The 17933-nt window shown below is 42.8% G+C and overlaps 1 protein-coding gene across 1 annotated transcript in view; it reads right to left on the minus strand.

Moving 5' to 3' along the window:
* Window positions 1-283: 283 nt before the first annotated feature.
* HERPUD2 (HERPUD family member 2) overlaps window positions 284-17933 on the minus strand; it is a 39541-nt gene continuing 21891 nt past the window's right edge. Inside the window, exons 2-8 of the mRNA XM_083468876.1 lie at window positions 16163-16240; window positions 13918-14031; window positions 13072-13211; window positions 8563-8685; window positions 5928-6251; window positions 3344-3458; window positions 284-1155 (exon numbers count right to left, since the gene is read on the minus strand). Of these exons, the coding sequence (XP_083325002.1) occupies window positions 994-1155; window positions 3344-3458; window positions 5928-6251; window positions 8563-8685; window positions 13072-13211; window positions 13918-14016 (963 nt within the window). The 5' untranslated portion in view covers window positions 14017-14031; window positions 16163-16240 and the 3' untranslated portion in view covers window positions 284-993. The remainder of the gene's footprint in view (window positions 1156-3343; window positions 3459-5927; window positions 6252-8562; window positions 8686-13071; window positions 13212-13917; window positions 14032-16162; window positions 16241-17933) is intronic.

Here is a 17933-nt window from a genome sequence, read left to right on the forward strand (position 1 = left end):
TGTTAAAACGGAAAACTTAATAAAAATGATTTTTAAAAAAAACAAAAACGGGACTTCTCTCCTCCCTAAAAAAAAAGCTCAAAAACTATCACTTGAATCAACCCAAAATGGGGCTTTCCTCCTCCCTAAAAAAAGCTCCACATCTTTGACCTGAACCTCCCCCCCCCCCAAAAAAATGGGGGTAGATCACTGCCAGATTTTAATTTTGTAAGTAGATCGCAGTCTCTTGGGCGTTGGCCACCCCTGCTGGAGATGAATACAGAATAATTCAAAAGAATGTGTGTTCTTTTCACCGTAGCTTTTCTGTTTTTTGTTTAATTAAAAAACTAATTACATGTTTCTGTGCTTCCCAGTACATGTATTTAAAAAAAAAAAAGTACAGCATGTATTAAACAGTTTGTAGTGCACTCGATCACTGTCTGTTCCCTTTGAAGAGCTGCTATGTCATTTGTGGCATGAAGTGAGGGGGGGGGGAATACATGCCCCTGGCAAAACGGTGTTGCCTCCAACTCAAAACTATGGTGCAGATTTACTTTAAGCAATTTTAAAAACCACATACACAATGATTCCTATACAGGTACTGTTTTTTTTACTGCGAAGGGTCTTATTTCCAAAGAGTTCCTCCCAAGATTTGTGTTTTAACAACTCTTTAAAGGGATGACACCACAAACCAACTACAAGCGTCTCGCCTCAGTGTTGTCACAATTGAAACAAAACAAAAAAAAACATGGAAGACTATTTTTTTTTTTTTACATTTGTTCTTCTTTACATAAAGAATCTTTTAAAAAGCATTTAGTAGTCCATTTCTGCTTAAAATATCCGTAAGCATGAGAAAGCGGAGAGAGAGAGAAAAATACACATTTTTGTACACCATGATCGGAAAGTTTACATTATAAATCTTGAAATTGCACTGTATTTAAAATACCCCCTGCCCAGAGTCAACTTCCACTTTTGAGCATAACTCTCCTCTGCTACTGACGGCTCCTGCCTGGCTTAGTTGCCAACCTGTGGAGGCCCTTCGGGGATGAGGGACGTGAAGAAAGTGGTGATGAAGGACCAGGCGGAAGCCATGAAGCCGGGATGCGGATGCTCTGCGTTGACGTCAACGACATCTTCGCCGCTGTCTTCGTCCATCCCGTCGTCCATAAGGTGCTCCTTTGCAAAACAAATTCCCCAAGTGGTTTAATAATAATAATAATAATAATAATAATAATTTTTTTAATAATAATTTTTTTTAATATACTCTGCCCTCCCCAGCCAAGGCCGGGCTCAGGGCGGCTAACAAGCAAAAATAAAAACAAGTTGAATGAATACAACTTAAAAACAAGATTAAAATACAACATTAAAATATTGAAACATTAAAATATTAAAATGCAGCCTCATCACAGGAGGAGAAAGGAAAAAAGAAAGAGGGGGAGGGAATCAAATTGGCTCCAAGCCAAAGGCCAGGTGGAGCAACTCTGTCTTACAGGCTCTGCGGAAAGAAATCAGATCCTGCAGGGCCTTGGTCTCATGAGACAGAGCATTCCACCAGGCTGGAGCCAGTGTTGAGAAGGCCCTGGCTCTGGTTGAAGCTAATCTAACTTCCTTAGGGCCTGGGACCACTAGGGTGTTGCTATTTATGGACCTTAAGGTCCTCCGTGGGGCATTAACCGTTTCAAATCAGAGGGATATAAATTGCAGTGATGGAATCATGTTATATATACAGAATTCTAGGATGTAGGGCTGTTGTTAGCCAAGAAATGAAAATCTGACCAAAGAAAAGACAAAATTGATGAACTATGCCGAGGTGGCAAGGCTAACAGGAAGAATTAGAAACCAGGAAGAGGAGGCCTTTCTTTAATGAAGAAGGTGGAAAGTTTATAATTCATTTGAAAAGCTATTGTAAACAATTACATACATTGGTAGGATTGGCAGAAAACTTGTAGTAAAAATTTGAACTCTGGATTGACAAAGGATTTAAAATAGTGTTATCAAAGAAATGCAGAGGGGGAAATCATTACATTAAGATCCACAATGGGGGGAGCCTAAAGGGATTATATGTTTATGTAGTTAATTCATTTGTTTATGAAAAATAGAAAATGCAAAAATAAAATTTATTTAAAAAAGAAACCTATGATGTAGTCGGATATAATAATTTGGTAAAATTTGACAAAATGAGAGAATGCAACATGATGTATATGAAAAGTGCAATTTAACCATTTGACCCTACAGCCCTGTAGACCTTAAGAAAGTTCCACCATTCAAAGAAGCTTAAAGGTAAAGGGACCACTGACCATTAGGTCCAGTTGTGGCCGACTCTGGGGTTGCAGCACTCATCTCACTTTATTGGCCGAGGGAGCTGGCGTGTGGCCAGCATGACTAAGCCGCTTCTGGCGAACCAGAGCAGCACACAGAAACACCATTTACCTTCCCGCCGGAGCGGTCCCTATTTATCTACTTGCACTTTTGACGTGCTTTCGAACTGCTAGGTTGGCAGGAGCAGGGACAGAGCAACAGGAGCTCACCCCGTTGCGGGGATTCGAACCGCCGACCTTCTGATCAGCAAGTCCTAGGCTCTGTGGTTTAACCCACAGCGCCACCCGCGTCCCAGAAGCTTACTCCCAGGTTAACTGAACATGGGATGTTAGTCTTAATTTAATTTCATTACCTTAATGTAAGAGTTCACTTTTAAAGGAAGGCAATGACAATAAAGATATTATTATTATTATTATTATTATTATTATTATTATTATTATTATTATTATTAAAACTGCCAACAGCACCGCTCTCCAGCTATATACTGTATTTTTTGCTCCATTGGACGCACCGGACCATAGGAGGGGAGAACAGGGAAATATTTTTTTTCTTGTTCTCCCCCTCTAAAACAAGGTGCGTTCAAGGTACATTCACCAGAGCTTGTGGGGCTGGCGGTGGGGGGAAGCGCTGCTTTCCCCCACCGCCAGCCTCAAAGATCCCTGAAGCCTTTGGAGCGCAGCGCCCCGCTGCCCTGCAGAGGTTTGCGCGCAGCCATCCCCAAACTACAACAGCGAGACAGAGTCCTCCGTCTCACTGTTCTGGCTTGGGAACAGCCTTGCTAGCTTCTGCAGGACAGCGGGGTGAAGGCACCCCGCTGCCCTGGAGAGGCTGTGCGCGCAGCCATCCCCAAGCTAGGGCAACGACACGGAGCGCTCCGCAGTGCTCCGTCTTCCTGTTCTGGCTTTGGGCTTAGCGGCGCAGCCTGCATTCGCTCTATAGGACGCACACACATTTCCCCTTCATTTTTGGAGGGGAAAATGTGCGTCCTATAGAACGAAAAATACTGTATTTTTGGGGAAGTAAACACGAATGTGCATCCACCTACCATCTCCTCAAGTCCAGCATTATTTACGTTTTGCCCATCGTGGTTCAGGTCTTCATTGTTCCCTGGAGGCTGTTGGAGTCCCTCTTGCCTGAATGGAAACCAGCCAGCTTGGTGTCTGTTTTACAATACACATGTGCAAAGTTACTAGAAATCATACCTGCCTGACCTGGGAAAACAAATAGAATGTTTGCAATGGAACAGTGAAATAGCTCTCCACTGGAAGGCTCATTCTTCAACCAGATTTGTAGAGAAGGAATAGACCAAATCAGATGCCAATGGTCACTAAAATGGGAAGAGAGGTCCCTATTTAACCACACGTGGAACTAGCTGCATGACCTAGGCAAGCTTGCAGAAATTTTAGGAAAGTTATGAAAGGCTCAGTTTAAATCATTTGAATCTTCTTGTTATTGCCAAAGTAAATTATTTACAGAAAAGCTGGTTTTACAGAAAAGCTCTGCACATCATGATAGACAATAGAGCAATTAAGGCTCTGTCTCTGCCCTTAAAAATGGTTTAAGCTTATTAAAGAATATGAAACATAGCAGATGTTGCTTCTGTAAAATATGGTTCAAGTTAATTCACAGGACAGAATGTAGATACACTGGTAGTTTCTACTTTCCTTCAGATGAGCACACGACAACCATGGCAAACGTAACCAAACATTAATAGTGCTGCTCAAATATTCTTGATCCAATGCACATGGAGATCACACACCCGTTTTCTCAGAGTATAAATAACCCACCACATGCCCACATACTGTGTGAGAGCTTAATGTTAGAACCCAATGTGCACATACTCAAGCCTGCTGCTTGCCTTCTATCACTGTGCCATTGAGAGCGTGCTCACTTATGGCTTATGTGTGTGGTACGGAAGCTGTACTACCCAGGACAGGATGGGGTTGTGCAGGGTTGTTAAGGCAGCAGAGAGCATTGTTGGCTGCCCACTCTCCACCTTAGAGCAGATTTATGCCACAAGGTGCCATAGGAAGGCACTGGACATAGTAAAAGATCCATCGCATCCTAGTCACCGTCTCTTCAAGCTCTTGCCGTCGGGACGGAGATACAGGACGATGAAGACAAGAGCGAGCCGTCTTAAGAACAGCTTCTTCCCCAGAGCGATCTCAGCCCTGAATGGGAAGCCCGGACTTTGAAAGTCATCTAATCTCCCTTGCTGTATTATACTGTATTGTTTAATTAGTGTTTTTATGGAGCAGTCAAGTAATTTCGTTGTCCCCGAAGGGGGCAATGACAATAAAGATATTATTATTATTATTATTATTATTATTATTATTATTATTATTATTATTATAATTATATATTTGTTTGTCAAAATCAGGATTAATTTCTACTCCCCATTGTGCAAGCACACTACACAACTTCAGATGCATGTGAACAGGGTGCCCACCCAACTGTTTTGTGTTGATCTACAACGCTCCCCCTGTGGGATCCCCCATTCACAGAAAGCAATGCTCAAAATACTCAGATTCATTCTCCCTTCAGTTTGCATTAATAAAAGCTTCGTCTTTAAGATGCTCAGTCACTGATAATATATGTGCTGGTTTCATCTGTTTCAATAGGTCTTTGAAAACAATGTAAGAAAATTCAGCTCCTATTACATGCCTCAGCCTCCTGAAGGAAACCAGTAAGATTCCATGTTGTTAGAGGTGTTAGAGTATTAATTTTGGAAATTAGAATGGCAAGCTCATACAACATACAGATATCACATGCTAAGTATTTATCCTGAAGTACAATTTTTAAATTAATTTTGTTTTTAACGCATTTTAAATACAATCATACCTCGGGATACAGACACTTCGGGTTGTGCAATTTTGGGTTGCGCACTGCGCCGAACCCGGAAGTACCAGAACAGGTTACTTCCAGGTTTCAACGCTTGCGCTTGCGCAGAAGCACCAAATCGTGACCCGCGCATGCGCAGATGCGGCGCTGCGGGTTGTGAACGTGCTTCCCGCACGGATCACGTTTGCAACCCGAGCGTCTACTGTACTAATAGAAATGCTTAGTTTTGCATCAGTCAAACTTTAAAATTCGGATTCTGATCACGTAACTGACAAGAAAACCCTTAACCATTATTTACATGGATTATGCTAATGGTCAAACTTGGGGTGGAGCAGAGGAAAGCAACAGGGACTGGGAAGCCCCTGGTTCGGATCTCACTTTGGCCATGAAGGGACTGGGCAAGGCCCCATCTCCCTTGGGCAAACTCCGCTACACGATACTGGGAAACCAATACAGTGGTACCTCGGTTTAAGAACAGCCCTGTTTACAAATTATTTGGTTTACGAACTCCGCAAAACCGGAAATAGTGTCCCGGTTTGTGAACTTTACCTCAGTCTACAAACGGAAGAGGAACGGTGGAAGGGCACCGGCTGCGGGAGGCCTCAGTAGGGAAAGCACGCCTCGGTTTAAGAACGGTTTCGGTTTAAGAACGGACTTCCGAAACAGATTAAGTTCGAAAACTGAGGTACCACTGTACTGATCTGCATTGATTGTCGAAATGCTGTACTTGGGGGAGTGCTCTGTATTCAGACCAAAGTGTTGTGTATCAATCAGCAGCATTTACTCACAGGTAAACCAGCAGCATGGCTCCCATCACCATCACAAACCGACTGAAGGACGAATAGAAGTAGACAATGCTAAGGAGGATAGCTGCTCTGGAAAACGTATACATCCAGTCCAGCCAGTCTCGGTTGAAGTCCTCCTCGTTCATCACTGGGCCACCTTGAGCATTCATCTGCACATTCTGATTGACAGGCCTGTTCTCCTGTGGGGCTACATTGGGTGCTGCTGGGGGCTCATTGGCAGGAGCACGCTCAGAGTTGGGGGGCTGCGGAACAGGGGGGCTGTCTGATTCCGTGCTGGGCGTTGCCTGGGCTGAAACTGCAGCTTGACTGTTGAGGAGTGTAAAAAACAACAACCACCTTCGTTAGGTATCTATGCATGAACATTCTTCACAATCGTCGGCTGAACTACCCGGGGCAAACGCATTCATAGCCTGGCACAGGTCACACTTCCCCTTCAATACTGCCCACTGCGGTGAATTCATAAAGCAATTTAAAGGTAAAGGGACCCCTGACCATTAGGTCCAGTCGTGGCAGACTCTGGGGTTGCAGCGCTCATGTACAGCTCCCAGGTCATGTGGCCAGCATGACTAAGCCGCTTCTGGCAAACCAGAGCCACACACGGAAATGCCGTTTACCTTCCCGCCGGAGCGGTACCTATTTATCTACTTGCACTGTGACATGCAATGACAAGGAGAGGCCTGACCTAGCCACTGTGATCCATGCGACGTTCACCTCCAGACTTGATTATTGTAACTCGCTCTACGTGGGGCTGCCCCTGAGACTGACCCAGAAACTCCAGCGGGTGCAGAATGCCGAGGCGAGACTCCTTAAGGGGTCCTCACTGCACGATCACCCGTGCTATACCAACTGCACCGGCTCCTGGTGGAGTACAGGATCAGGTTTAAGGTGCTGATTTTAACCTTTAAAGCCCTATACAGCCTAGGACCTTCGTACCTATGGGACCTCCTCTCCTGGAACACCCCACGGAGGACCTTACGGTCTTCAAATAAAAACATCTTGGAGATCCCAGGCCACAGAGAGGTTAGGCTGGCCTCAACCAGAGCCGGGGCTTTTTTTGGCTGTGGCCCCGATCTGTTGAAACGCTCTGTCACAAGAGACTAGGGCCCTGTGGGACTTGATATCTTTCCGCAGGGCCTGCACGACAGAGCTGTTCCACCAGGCCTTTGGCCAAGGCACAGTCTAGGCCAACACAGAGCTGTGACGTGGCATGGCGGCCTGTCACTTTCTGGCGGAACCCATCCTGAAAGCCAACGGATGGGAAGGCAAGGTCCTAAGAATGCTGTTCACCGTGAAACAATAATACAAGTCAACTTTGTGGGAATGTTCAGGGAGGCAGGAGAGGATATATTGTTTATTAATATCCTTCCTAACTTGCGCTAGCAAGTCCCTTTACTTAGCAGAGTGCATTCCCCTTTTAACACATAGTGGGCAGCTGGTTGCAGGCTTGTTTAAGCCTCTCACTATCCTACAATTCAGTACTGAATTGTATGCTCCTGGTAAGTCCCCTTTTATCCCGCTCAAAAGAATGAACCCAAGACAATCTTATTTAAAGTCAGTAAAAGAAGTTTGCTTACAACATCATCAGTTCAAGTTGGATCCCTGAAGGCAGACTTAGTTACAAAATATATACATGTGGAGCTATCCCATATGGCAGTGGTGTCCACACTTTTTTCAAAGAGGGCCAGATTTGATGAAGTCAAGGGCCGTGAGGGCCAACTAAAGGGTTGAAGTTGTTGAACTTTTTTTTAGGATTTTACCCCAGGAAATAAACTGGGCTGGATTAAACTGACTGCCAGGCAGGATTAGGCCCCCAAGACGGACTTTGGGCATGCCTGCCATATGGAGATAGTCCCAGTGTCCTCTGTTGGCTCAAAGCCAAGAGGGCATCTCTACCTAAAAAGAGCTGTTGCTCCAACAACGGAGGATGTCAAAGAGAGAGTGCTGCGTGCCTTGTGCTTTTGATACCTTCACAGGTAAGGTCACGCCCACCTCTCATCACATGCAAAGGAAGTATTTCCCAGCCGAAGAGGAAACAGGAAGTTCCAACTGGCTGGACCAAACATCCCCTTGCCATGTCCACTCTAGGAAAACAAGGAATGTTGTATTTGACTGCTACTTATGTATCACATCCCACAAACGTATACAGTGGTGCCTTGCAAGACGAAATTAATTCGTTCTGCGAGTTTTTTCGTCTTGCAAATTTTTCGTCTTGCGAAGCACGGTTTCCCATAGGAATGCGAGTTTTTCATCTTGCGAGGTACCACTGTATTCATTTTTGTCCAATATAAAGCACGAACCAAAGCCAGCCTCCAAACAAAAGTAAGGCTGCATTTGTAAGCATTTCTCACAAAGGAGAAATTACTCTGGTGAATGTTTTGGGGAAAATATGTTTTCACATTAGATTTAGTTTACCAAAGCCCAGGGAAGGTAGCGTTGGCACTCACCTGAAAGGTGTTTCTGAGGGTGCACTAGGGCGGCTTCAAGCAAGTGGAGGGTAACAGCACTCACCTGGTGATGTCCTAGTGCCCACTCAAGAATAACAAAGTCTTGTCTCTATGTCTTAACTGCCACTCTGCTGTCTCAATACTAATTTAAAGAACGCGCCGTTTGTACTTACTATTGCATGTAATACTGGCGGGCATACAGCTGCTGCCACCAAATCATCTGCAGTGGGCTGAAAGCAGGGTACACAGGAAATGCAGCCGGCACTCCTTGCCCAGGGAACTGGTTTCCTACATTGCTGCAGACAATCAAAGCGAATTACATGCATGGTTGTCCGATACCAACGGAATATCCAAAGTTACATAGAACACGTTTCCCCACAAAGGCAAAAGGAGAGGACAGTCTGCTTTTAAGTCTCTAAATCAGGAATCAGGTATTATGTGTTGACAGGGTGATTTCACCTGTGCACATTTTCCTTAAAACTTAATTTCCTTACTAAATTTAATTTAGTATTTTGCAAGCATGCAGAAATCTAGTACTACAGGAAATTCAAGAGCATTTCAACACAGCCCCCGCCCCCACTGCAGGCCTCCTAGAGGTGTAATCAGCAACAACCAAAAGAGTTATCATCCTTGTTAATTTAGACCAGGCTTCCTCAACCTTGGCCCTCCAGATGTTTTTGGCCTACAACTGCCATGATCCCTAGCCGCCCTGAGCCCGGTCTTGGCTGGGGAGGGTGGGGTATAAATAAAATTTATTATTATTATTATTATTATTATTATTATTATTATTATTATTAGCTAGCAGGACCAGTGGTCAGGGATGATGGGAATTGTGGTCTCAAAACATCTGGAGGGCCGAGGTTGAGGAAGCCTGATTTAGACCCTGGCAGGTTTTGTTTTGTTTTTTGTTGTTGTTGTTGTTTTTTTTTGTGTGTGTGTGTGTGTAAGAGAGAGAGAGACAGACAGACAGACAGACAGACAGAGTGATTTTCACTGTCATTTTCCATTAAAGCAGAAGATCGCACTTTGGTATCATTTATCAGGACATAACACTTTACAGTAGAAGAAATATACTCATATAATATTTAGGAACAGGCGCTGTGTGCTACTTCACACCAAATGTGTGATAACATGTTACAACTACAGCATTTGCAAAGCAGAGTGTTCAGTTAGCAGGGTCAAGTACCAAAGTGATTTTAGAAGAAGCTGGCATGATATAAAACCGTCAGCCGCTCACGTGCATTAAAGAGAATCTTAAAGAACAGAAAGGCCCCATCTTATCTTTAAGGGCAACAAGTATTTACAATGTTCGCAGTTGATGCAACTGTATTGCATCAGACAACAATTCCTCTCTTAGAAAGAAAATTGGCTGCAAGATGCCACAAGAGACCTTGCTAATTCACAATATACTTTCAAGACTAAGGAGATGGGAGAAGTGGGGAGAATACTAGAAGTTCTAATGTACAATACAATATAAAATTCTTGGGAGAATAATCTGATTGGTCTCCATTATGCCACATGTGACTCTACTTTAAATATTTTTGCTTGCGAAGAATACTTCGGCTGTTTCCTCACAAAAGCATTTAAGGAAGTGAAACAAGCTATCAGTATTAGGCAACAAGAGTGCAAAAGAGTAGATTTTGTGGGTTTCAATACACATTTATGTGTGAATTTGGGAATTTAATACACTACAGGTGGAGTTCACCACAGTAGATAGATTACAGTGGTGCCCCGCAAGACGAACGCCTCGCGAGACGAAAAACTCGCAAGACGAAAGGTTTTTTCGTTTTCGAGTTGCTTCGCAAGACGAATTTCCCTATGGGCTTGCTTTGCAAAACGAAGCTTGCCCCCGCACCCCGGACCCCTTTTGAACCAAGGGGCGGCAATGGGGAGAAGCGATTCTCCCCACTGCCCCTTCCCTTGCTTTAAAACAGGTCCGGGGACAGAGGGGAGGGCGCGCGGCGCTTCCCCTCTGTCCCCGGACGGTCTCCATAGGAACGCATTGATTGATTTTCAATGCATTCCTATGGGAAACCGTGCTTCGCAAGACGAAAAACTCGCAAGAAAAAACTTGTGGAACGAATTAATTTCGTCTTGCGAGGCACCACTGTATAATCAAGCAATCAGTTTTGCAACTTGTTTCAGAACAAGATAAAACATACGTACTGGTTTGCAACCAGAGTTGCATAAACTCAAACCTCTAGGCTTCAGATGCCTTTTGAAAGACAGGAAAGTTGTTATGAAATTAAGGGCTTTTATTTGGCTCCCTCTGTATATGTGCAAGGGCACTTTTCAACATAACCTATACGAGGCCTATATGCCTAGAATTTTCCAGAAGCAACTGGCAGTTACTAGATAGAAATGCCCCAGCAATGAGATGCAAAAGAAGTTTATCTGTTTGGTAGAGTCTAAGTAGTCATAATTTGTACGGAAGTAAATTAACCCATTTTTTCGCATTTATAATGTTCGGGTATTTTTGACCCTTTGCTTAAACAAAAAAAGCAGGATAACAGTGCAATCTTATATAGTGACTCAGAAGTGATTTCCATGGAGTTTAATATGGCTTAGGTAAAGGTAAAGGGACCCCTGACCATTAGGTCCAGTCGTGACCGACCCTGGGGTGGCGGCGCTCATTTCACTTTATTGGTTGAGGGAGCCGGCGTACAGCTTCCCAGTCGTGTGGCCAGCATGACTAAGCCACTTCTGGCGAACCAGAGCAGTGCACGGAAATGGCGTTTACCTTCCTGCCGGAGCGGTACCTATTTATCTACTTGCACTTTGATGTGCTTTCGAACTGCTAGGTAGGCAGGAACTGGGACTGAGCAACGGGAGCTCACCCCGTTGCGGGGATTCGAACCACCAACCTTCTGATCAGCAAGTCCTAGGCTCGGTGGTTTAACCCACAGTGCCACCCACGTCCCTTTAATATGGCTTACTTCCAGGTAACTAGGAACAGGACAACAGCCTAAACACAAGAAGGGATCTGGTTTAAAGTATGCCTATATATTTTAACACACCTGTATCAAATTCAGATTTCATTTCAAACCAGTTTATTTTTGAGACAGTCTGCTTTTTTATCAATCCTGCAGTTCACACATGAAAGCGAAACCTATTTAGTTTCTCCAAGTGTTCACAAATAAGTTTCATAATCACATGGAGAAATGTTAGCATGAGCTAGGCAGCCACAGTAAATATAACTGCATCTGCAGATACAGCTGCCAACTATCTTCAACGCTATTTTTTCTCAAAAAAACAATGTGTCACCCACTAATCCCTCCCCCAAATTGATTTTTAACTCTTTGGAAGTAAAAATGATCCAGGAACAAAAAGAGTTGCCTTGAATTATTATTTTAATGAACGATGGAAGTTGGGAAAAGTGAATAACCTCAGTTGTGACCCTGACCAGTTTCCCTCTCTAAGAAGTGAGCACATTTTTTTGTCCTTCACTTTAGTCAGCCTAGAACAGATCAAGTGAAAAACAATCACTGAAGACATCTTCTTTTGATGTACGGCACTTGCAGATGTATTCCATAAACTGCTATGCAACAGATAAATCTTGAAGGAAAGGCCTATCAGATGCTGATGAAAGCGCTGATAAAAGCACCAGATGCTTAGAAAATTGCTCAACACAGCAATGACGAACAGCATCATTAGCAAACTTAAAGTTAATCATTCTACACTTGGTGGTGGGAACATACAAGTTATTCACGCACAGAAATTTTGTAAGAGCCGTTAGGCATACTGATTACCTGTTTTGCAAACTGCTCTGGGGTTTATTTCTACCACCGAGCGGCGTATAAATTTTACAAAATAAATTCACTAAACAAATACAATAAATGGAAGCTTGTTTGTTTTGCAAGGAGAAATCTGCTGCCTTTTTCTCCAACCTGGTTAGTGTCCACAGGACTTTTAACATTTCAGCCAAACGTAATCTTGCAATACAGTATTGTTACTACAGTAAAGGTAAAGGGACCCCTGACCATTAGGTCCAGTTGCGGACGACTCTGGGGTTGTGGCACTCATTTCGCTTTATTGGCCAAGGAAGCCGGCGTACAGCTTCCAGGTCATGTGGCCAGCATGACTAAGCCGCTTCTGGCGAACCAGAGCAGCGCACGGAACGCTGTTTACCTTCCCGCCAGAGTAGTACCTATTTATCTACTTGCACTTTGACGTGCTTTCGAACTGCTAGGTTAGCAGGAGCGGGGACCGAGCAACGGGAGCTCACCCCGTCGCGGGGATTCGAACCACCAACCTTCTGATCGGCAAGTCCTAGGCTCTGTGGTTTAACCCACAGCGCCACCCGTGCCCCTGTTATTACAGTACCTTGCAAGAAATGAATCATCACACCATCATTTTATCTGTATGCCACTTTTCCGTAGCTGAAACCATGCTCAGCGTGTCTTACAACATGACAAAATTTACGTAATTACAAACATAGCAGAAGTCATAAACAATAAATAAAACACATAAAAAGCACACAACCTAATGGAAACCATTTCCACATAAATCGTAAGATCTAAAACTAAAGATACAACAACAATATCAGTAACAGCAACAGCTCTCTCCAACCCCTGTATACAATACTCCAGCCCAAGAATCTGCTCAACAGCCTCAGCTTCTGTAGCTGGAGTCAGAATGCTTGAGCAAAGCTCTTGCAAAAAGCCCTTCAGCATTTTACTTACCCTTGCATTATATAAGGGAACGGGTGGCTCTGAACAGGATTGCTCTGGGCCAGGTTGCGATGTCTTACGCCATCGGTGCCAGCTGTATGTGGAGATTCTTGAGATGGCGAAGGAGTCGTCGATCCCGAATGTTCTGAACTCTTTTTTTAAAAAAACGATAATTTCCATCAGATGTAGAAAGGATTCTGTTTTATGCTGATTAGTTTGGTTCCCCCAAACTTTGAAAAAAGGACTATTTTACACTGCATACCTCTCACACCTGAAGTCCAAACACTTTCCCTGAACCATTAGGTTTGCAATTATTCTCTGTGACTTCTTGCTGCTGTTTTCCTTTAAGACTCTTGAGTACATAAAAATCCTAGCCTGCTTCCTTAGTAAGGGGTAACATATTTTTTTAAAAATGAAAATTTTCCTCACGTGGGAAAAACATCATGTGTAAAGCAATTCTTGCTATTAAGGGGGGGAAATCACAATGACTTGCGGGGGGGGGGAGAGAAATAGCATTCTGTAAATTGGGTCTGTATTCCTATTCTGAGTGAAAATATCACAATTACACACTAATTATTTGGGGGGGAGGGAGGGGAGTAGACACGGCAATGTCAATATACCTAGGATCCCCAAACACAGCAGTATGAAAAATAGCAAGTTTTTCATCAATTTGAGTAGTCTAGGGATTTTGCAGTTCCATTATACACCCCAGGACCTGTTTCCTCTTGGGATCATAGTCAAGCACTTTGATACTGAAACATTGCCATGCTGTCATCATATTCCTGTCAGGATTTATTATGGTAAAAGAGCATTGTTGACAGAGCTTTAACGATTGCACCTTACACAAAGCCAACTCACCGAGCTGTTGCTAGGTGCTGAGGATCCATTGTTTTCCCTAAGGGCATCAGGCTTTGGAGAATTTGGGGGTGTCCGTGAAGAACATACTAGATGAACCATATGATACTCATCTTGCTAAAATAAAAAAGTGAGCAGTTTTAGGCAATTTTAAAACACAAAATTGGTATATACACATTACAGCTGAACGGTTCAGAGGCAAGTAAATATTTTACACTATTACTTGAAGAATAAAATATATTTCAGAATATTTATTGGAAAAAATATATACTAGAGAAGTCTTATACCAGGGGTCGGCAAAGTTTTTGTGGCTTGGGCTGGTTCATGGTCCCGCAGACACCGCAGTGGGCCAGAGTGTGTGTGTATGCGCAAACACTATTTCTGGCGCTCCTTCCGGCACGGAGGAGGCGTCGTAGCTTCCCATTGGCTGCAGGAGCTTCCTGCAGCCAATGGGAAGCCAGCCAGCATCACAGAAGGCGGTCCCTGCTTTGCTCTGTGGCAGTTTAGCACGGCGCATGGGAGCCAACCGAGTGGGCAGTGGGGGTCCATGGGCCTCTTAAATGACTCCCATGGGCTGTTTGTGGCCCATGGGCCTTAGGTTGCTGACCCGTCTTATACTAAGATTTTTGTTCTTAAAAATGTACATAAAAGAGGAGAACCAGAGTTGCACTTTTTACCGTAGCTAGTCCTTCTGTTCAAAGTCCAATTTTCTAATTAAAACTGATGAACTCCCCCCCCCAAAAAAATCTGCCCTTCCTCTGGTGACAGACGGGTGAATCATTTCACCGAAGAAAAGCTTACTTATCAAACTACAGATAAGTTACATTTTCAAAATCAACGGCCAAAGCAATTACTCATCCAAGCTGTTCTGTCAGAATCAATACCTGTGTTTAGAGAAAGGCACTTCTGTCTATCCCACAGGAATTCCAGCTAAAAAACTCCCAGAGAGCAAACCGTTGCAAGTCACAAAGCTTAAGGCAACTCATCCTGCAGTGGAAATCAAACCTTCTATCCACTGGGAATCCCCGACCTCAATCAATATTGATTAGTCTGTGATCAAACTTCCGAATGTGTGCCACAGACTCCCGGTACATTCAGGAGAAAAGTTACTGGCGTACCTTTCTTACACAGATATTGTATGGACGACTGATGTATGTAAAATGCTTTGAAAACTCAAAGCGTCCTGCATAAATGTGAAATATTATTCGTATCGTTAAGTAACTCCAGGTTCATACACAAGGACTCCACGGTAGATCAGCTATGGAAATGAAAATTGCCTCATGTGCTCATAGCTGAGCCAAAGGTGCCAACAGAGAGCCGGCAGGTGTGCAAGCACCTGAATCACAGTCATCAGATAGTACAGCAAATTACTCGGATTCATAAGAAAGCAAATAAAAAGAGCTTGAATTTTATTCTAGCAAGTCACACCTGCGTCTTGCAATATGTTCCATTTTTTATTCAATTAAGAGTTAAATCGGAAGGTACTTAATGCAAAAAGGGGAGCTCAAGATTTTCATACATCCTCTTGGAATTTTAAGTAAAAGTAAATCCACTTAAGTATCAAGCTAGTTTTTCCTACCTCGTCATTATTATGGGCCTCAACACATGCTCAAGCTTCCTTTTTGAGCAATGAGTCACCTTGTAGATTTTCACTTATTTATCCACAATATTTTGACTTTTTCATCTAGAGCGTGTGTACTAATTGCTACCTGCACAAATCTGAGCATCTCTATGCTGACACCTTTCAGTATTTTCATACTGTATCAGACAGAACCTGGGAAAGTAGCTTTAGCATATTCATTTCACATCTGCAGAATGACAGCATTTAAACTGGGACCGCTTTGGAAGATGTAAATCTTAGTAGTAAGAATGATGTGTCATGTGCACGTTGAACTTCAAGACACGTATCCAGAAATACTGCAAAGAGAGTGGGACAGCAAGATCTTACCTTTAAATCCTCAGCATGAATACCTGTATACCAGTTAGGACATTGCGTCCTTTACCTGCAATCTCAGTAGCCAGCGACTAATATCAGTGTAATAAACTAAAATATATACTGAAGTAATTATTTTGCTTATGTAGTTAGCTAATCAAATCATGTTGCACCCGCTTTCCTACATGCAATTGTACAATATTTGAATTGCATCTCTCCCACAGCAGTAGTCACTATGCAATTTAACAGAATTTTGTACATTTGTTTTATTTTTACAAGTAGCGATTGTACGTAAGTTGTGAAAGTAAAGCTTACTTTTCTGAGAATATCTTTCAGCTGAAGGTGATCAGGAAGCAACCTCCCAGAATACACCAGTCTCTGATCCTTCGTAGACTAAGAGATGGGACAAATGGAGAATTCTTATTTTCCCCCCCAACCGTACTGATTTAGAGGTGGAAACAATCATATACGAAGAAGACTTATCTTAAACTCTTGTTGCTGATGGTTAACATTTGAGATGCACATAGCTTATTTTTAGAATTCCAGTTTCCACATGTTATACAGAACTAAGCACACTTTCACCTTTAGTCATAGCACATTTCCTCAAAATAATCTTTAAAGTCAAATGCATGTGGATACTTAATGTCCTATACTTCTCAAAATAGCTTCTCCTTCCATTTATCAAACGCATCACCAATAAAACCTCTGAGGTCAGGGAACAATAATAAATGTACTTTGGTTAAAATGTTGTCATTTTAAAGTGTTGATTGTTGCTAAATTTAAAAGTAAGTACCTGGAGCAACATTTTAAATATAAATATAAATGAAGCTTCCCTTGAGTGTGAGCTTTGTGGCTAAGATTGAGATCACTAACACAGTGAGGTTACAAAGGGAAATTGTGTCCTACAGTTTTCCCACACAGTTGAAAATACACTTACCGTATTTTTCCATGTATAAGACTATATATTTTCCCTATTTTTTCAAGTTTAAAATTGGGGGTCGTCTTATACACAGATCGTGGATATGGGGGATTTCTTTATTTGGAGTCCCCCAAAATAGGAGTTGTGTTATACATGGGGGCGTGTTATACACGTAAAAATACAGTACGCTTCCATAGCAGTACTTCTAACTGATGTAGCAGTTATGAACGCTTTCTATGAATATGAGCTACATCTGTTGAAACTTTTGCTATAAAATGAAGTCAATAGATTTAAGTCAATTAGATTGAAGACATCCTGATTTCCACCCAAAAATATGATGACAGAGCAGTGTAGCGGTGACCCTTGTATCAAGGAGTATTTCCAAAAGAGGGATCTATAAGTTGTTTTATATGGATTTACACTTCAGTAACGCACATCAGGGTTAGGATCCAGTTAAACAAATGCTCCTTCCACTGCAAGTCCCTGAAAAGCTCGCCCTATGTCATAAGAAACAGGAGGTTGCCACTGGAAGGAAATATTGCCTGCAATTACACAGATTAACAGATTATTGTGCAAAGAGTGAGGCGGGCAGATCCTGGATAAGAAAATGAAGCTTGCAATGCCACGCACACTTACATTGGAGCATGACCTACTGCTTCGATACCTGGCAAACAGATTCAGAGCTTTCATTTCATTTTATTTTTTAAGTCAGACTTCGGCCCATCTGGAAAGAAAGTTATGAAGCAAAAATGTGCAGACTGCCTTTGAAGAAATTTCTATGAAAGGAGCTGGCCTGTCTGCTCCTACCTGTCAGTGCTTTTAGTCAATGAATGAAGCCAGAATATGGATAATTTACCTGGACTTTGGGTAATAGGAATCCATGGGGTTCTAAAAAGCTTTTGTTTCCCCCTCCCCTTTAGCCACACTTTTCCTGCTTTTGTCTTGTTTTTCAAGTTGTCCTTGGAATCTTCAAAGTTTGCCCTTCATTTTCCCCCAAGAAGATGGATCCATCACAGTACGTAACACTCAGAGGGAGATCACCAGTCTTGGCTAATCTCTTGCCCAGTTAACCAAAAGTGTAAGGACACGAATATGCAGCATTTCTGGGCCATTCTGCACAGTTTTGTGCATTATGCAAGGAAAAACCTAACTATACATTCAGCTAGA

Source organism: Podarcis liolepis (assembly GCF_965112155.1).
Source record: "Podarcis liolepis genome assembly, chromosome: 12".
Taxonomy (NCBI): Eukaryota; Metazoa; Chordata; class Lepidosauria; order Squamata; family Lacertidae; genus Podarcis; species Podarcis liolepis.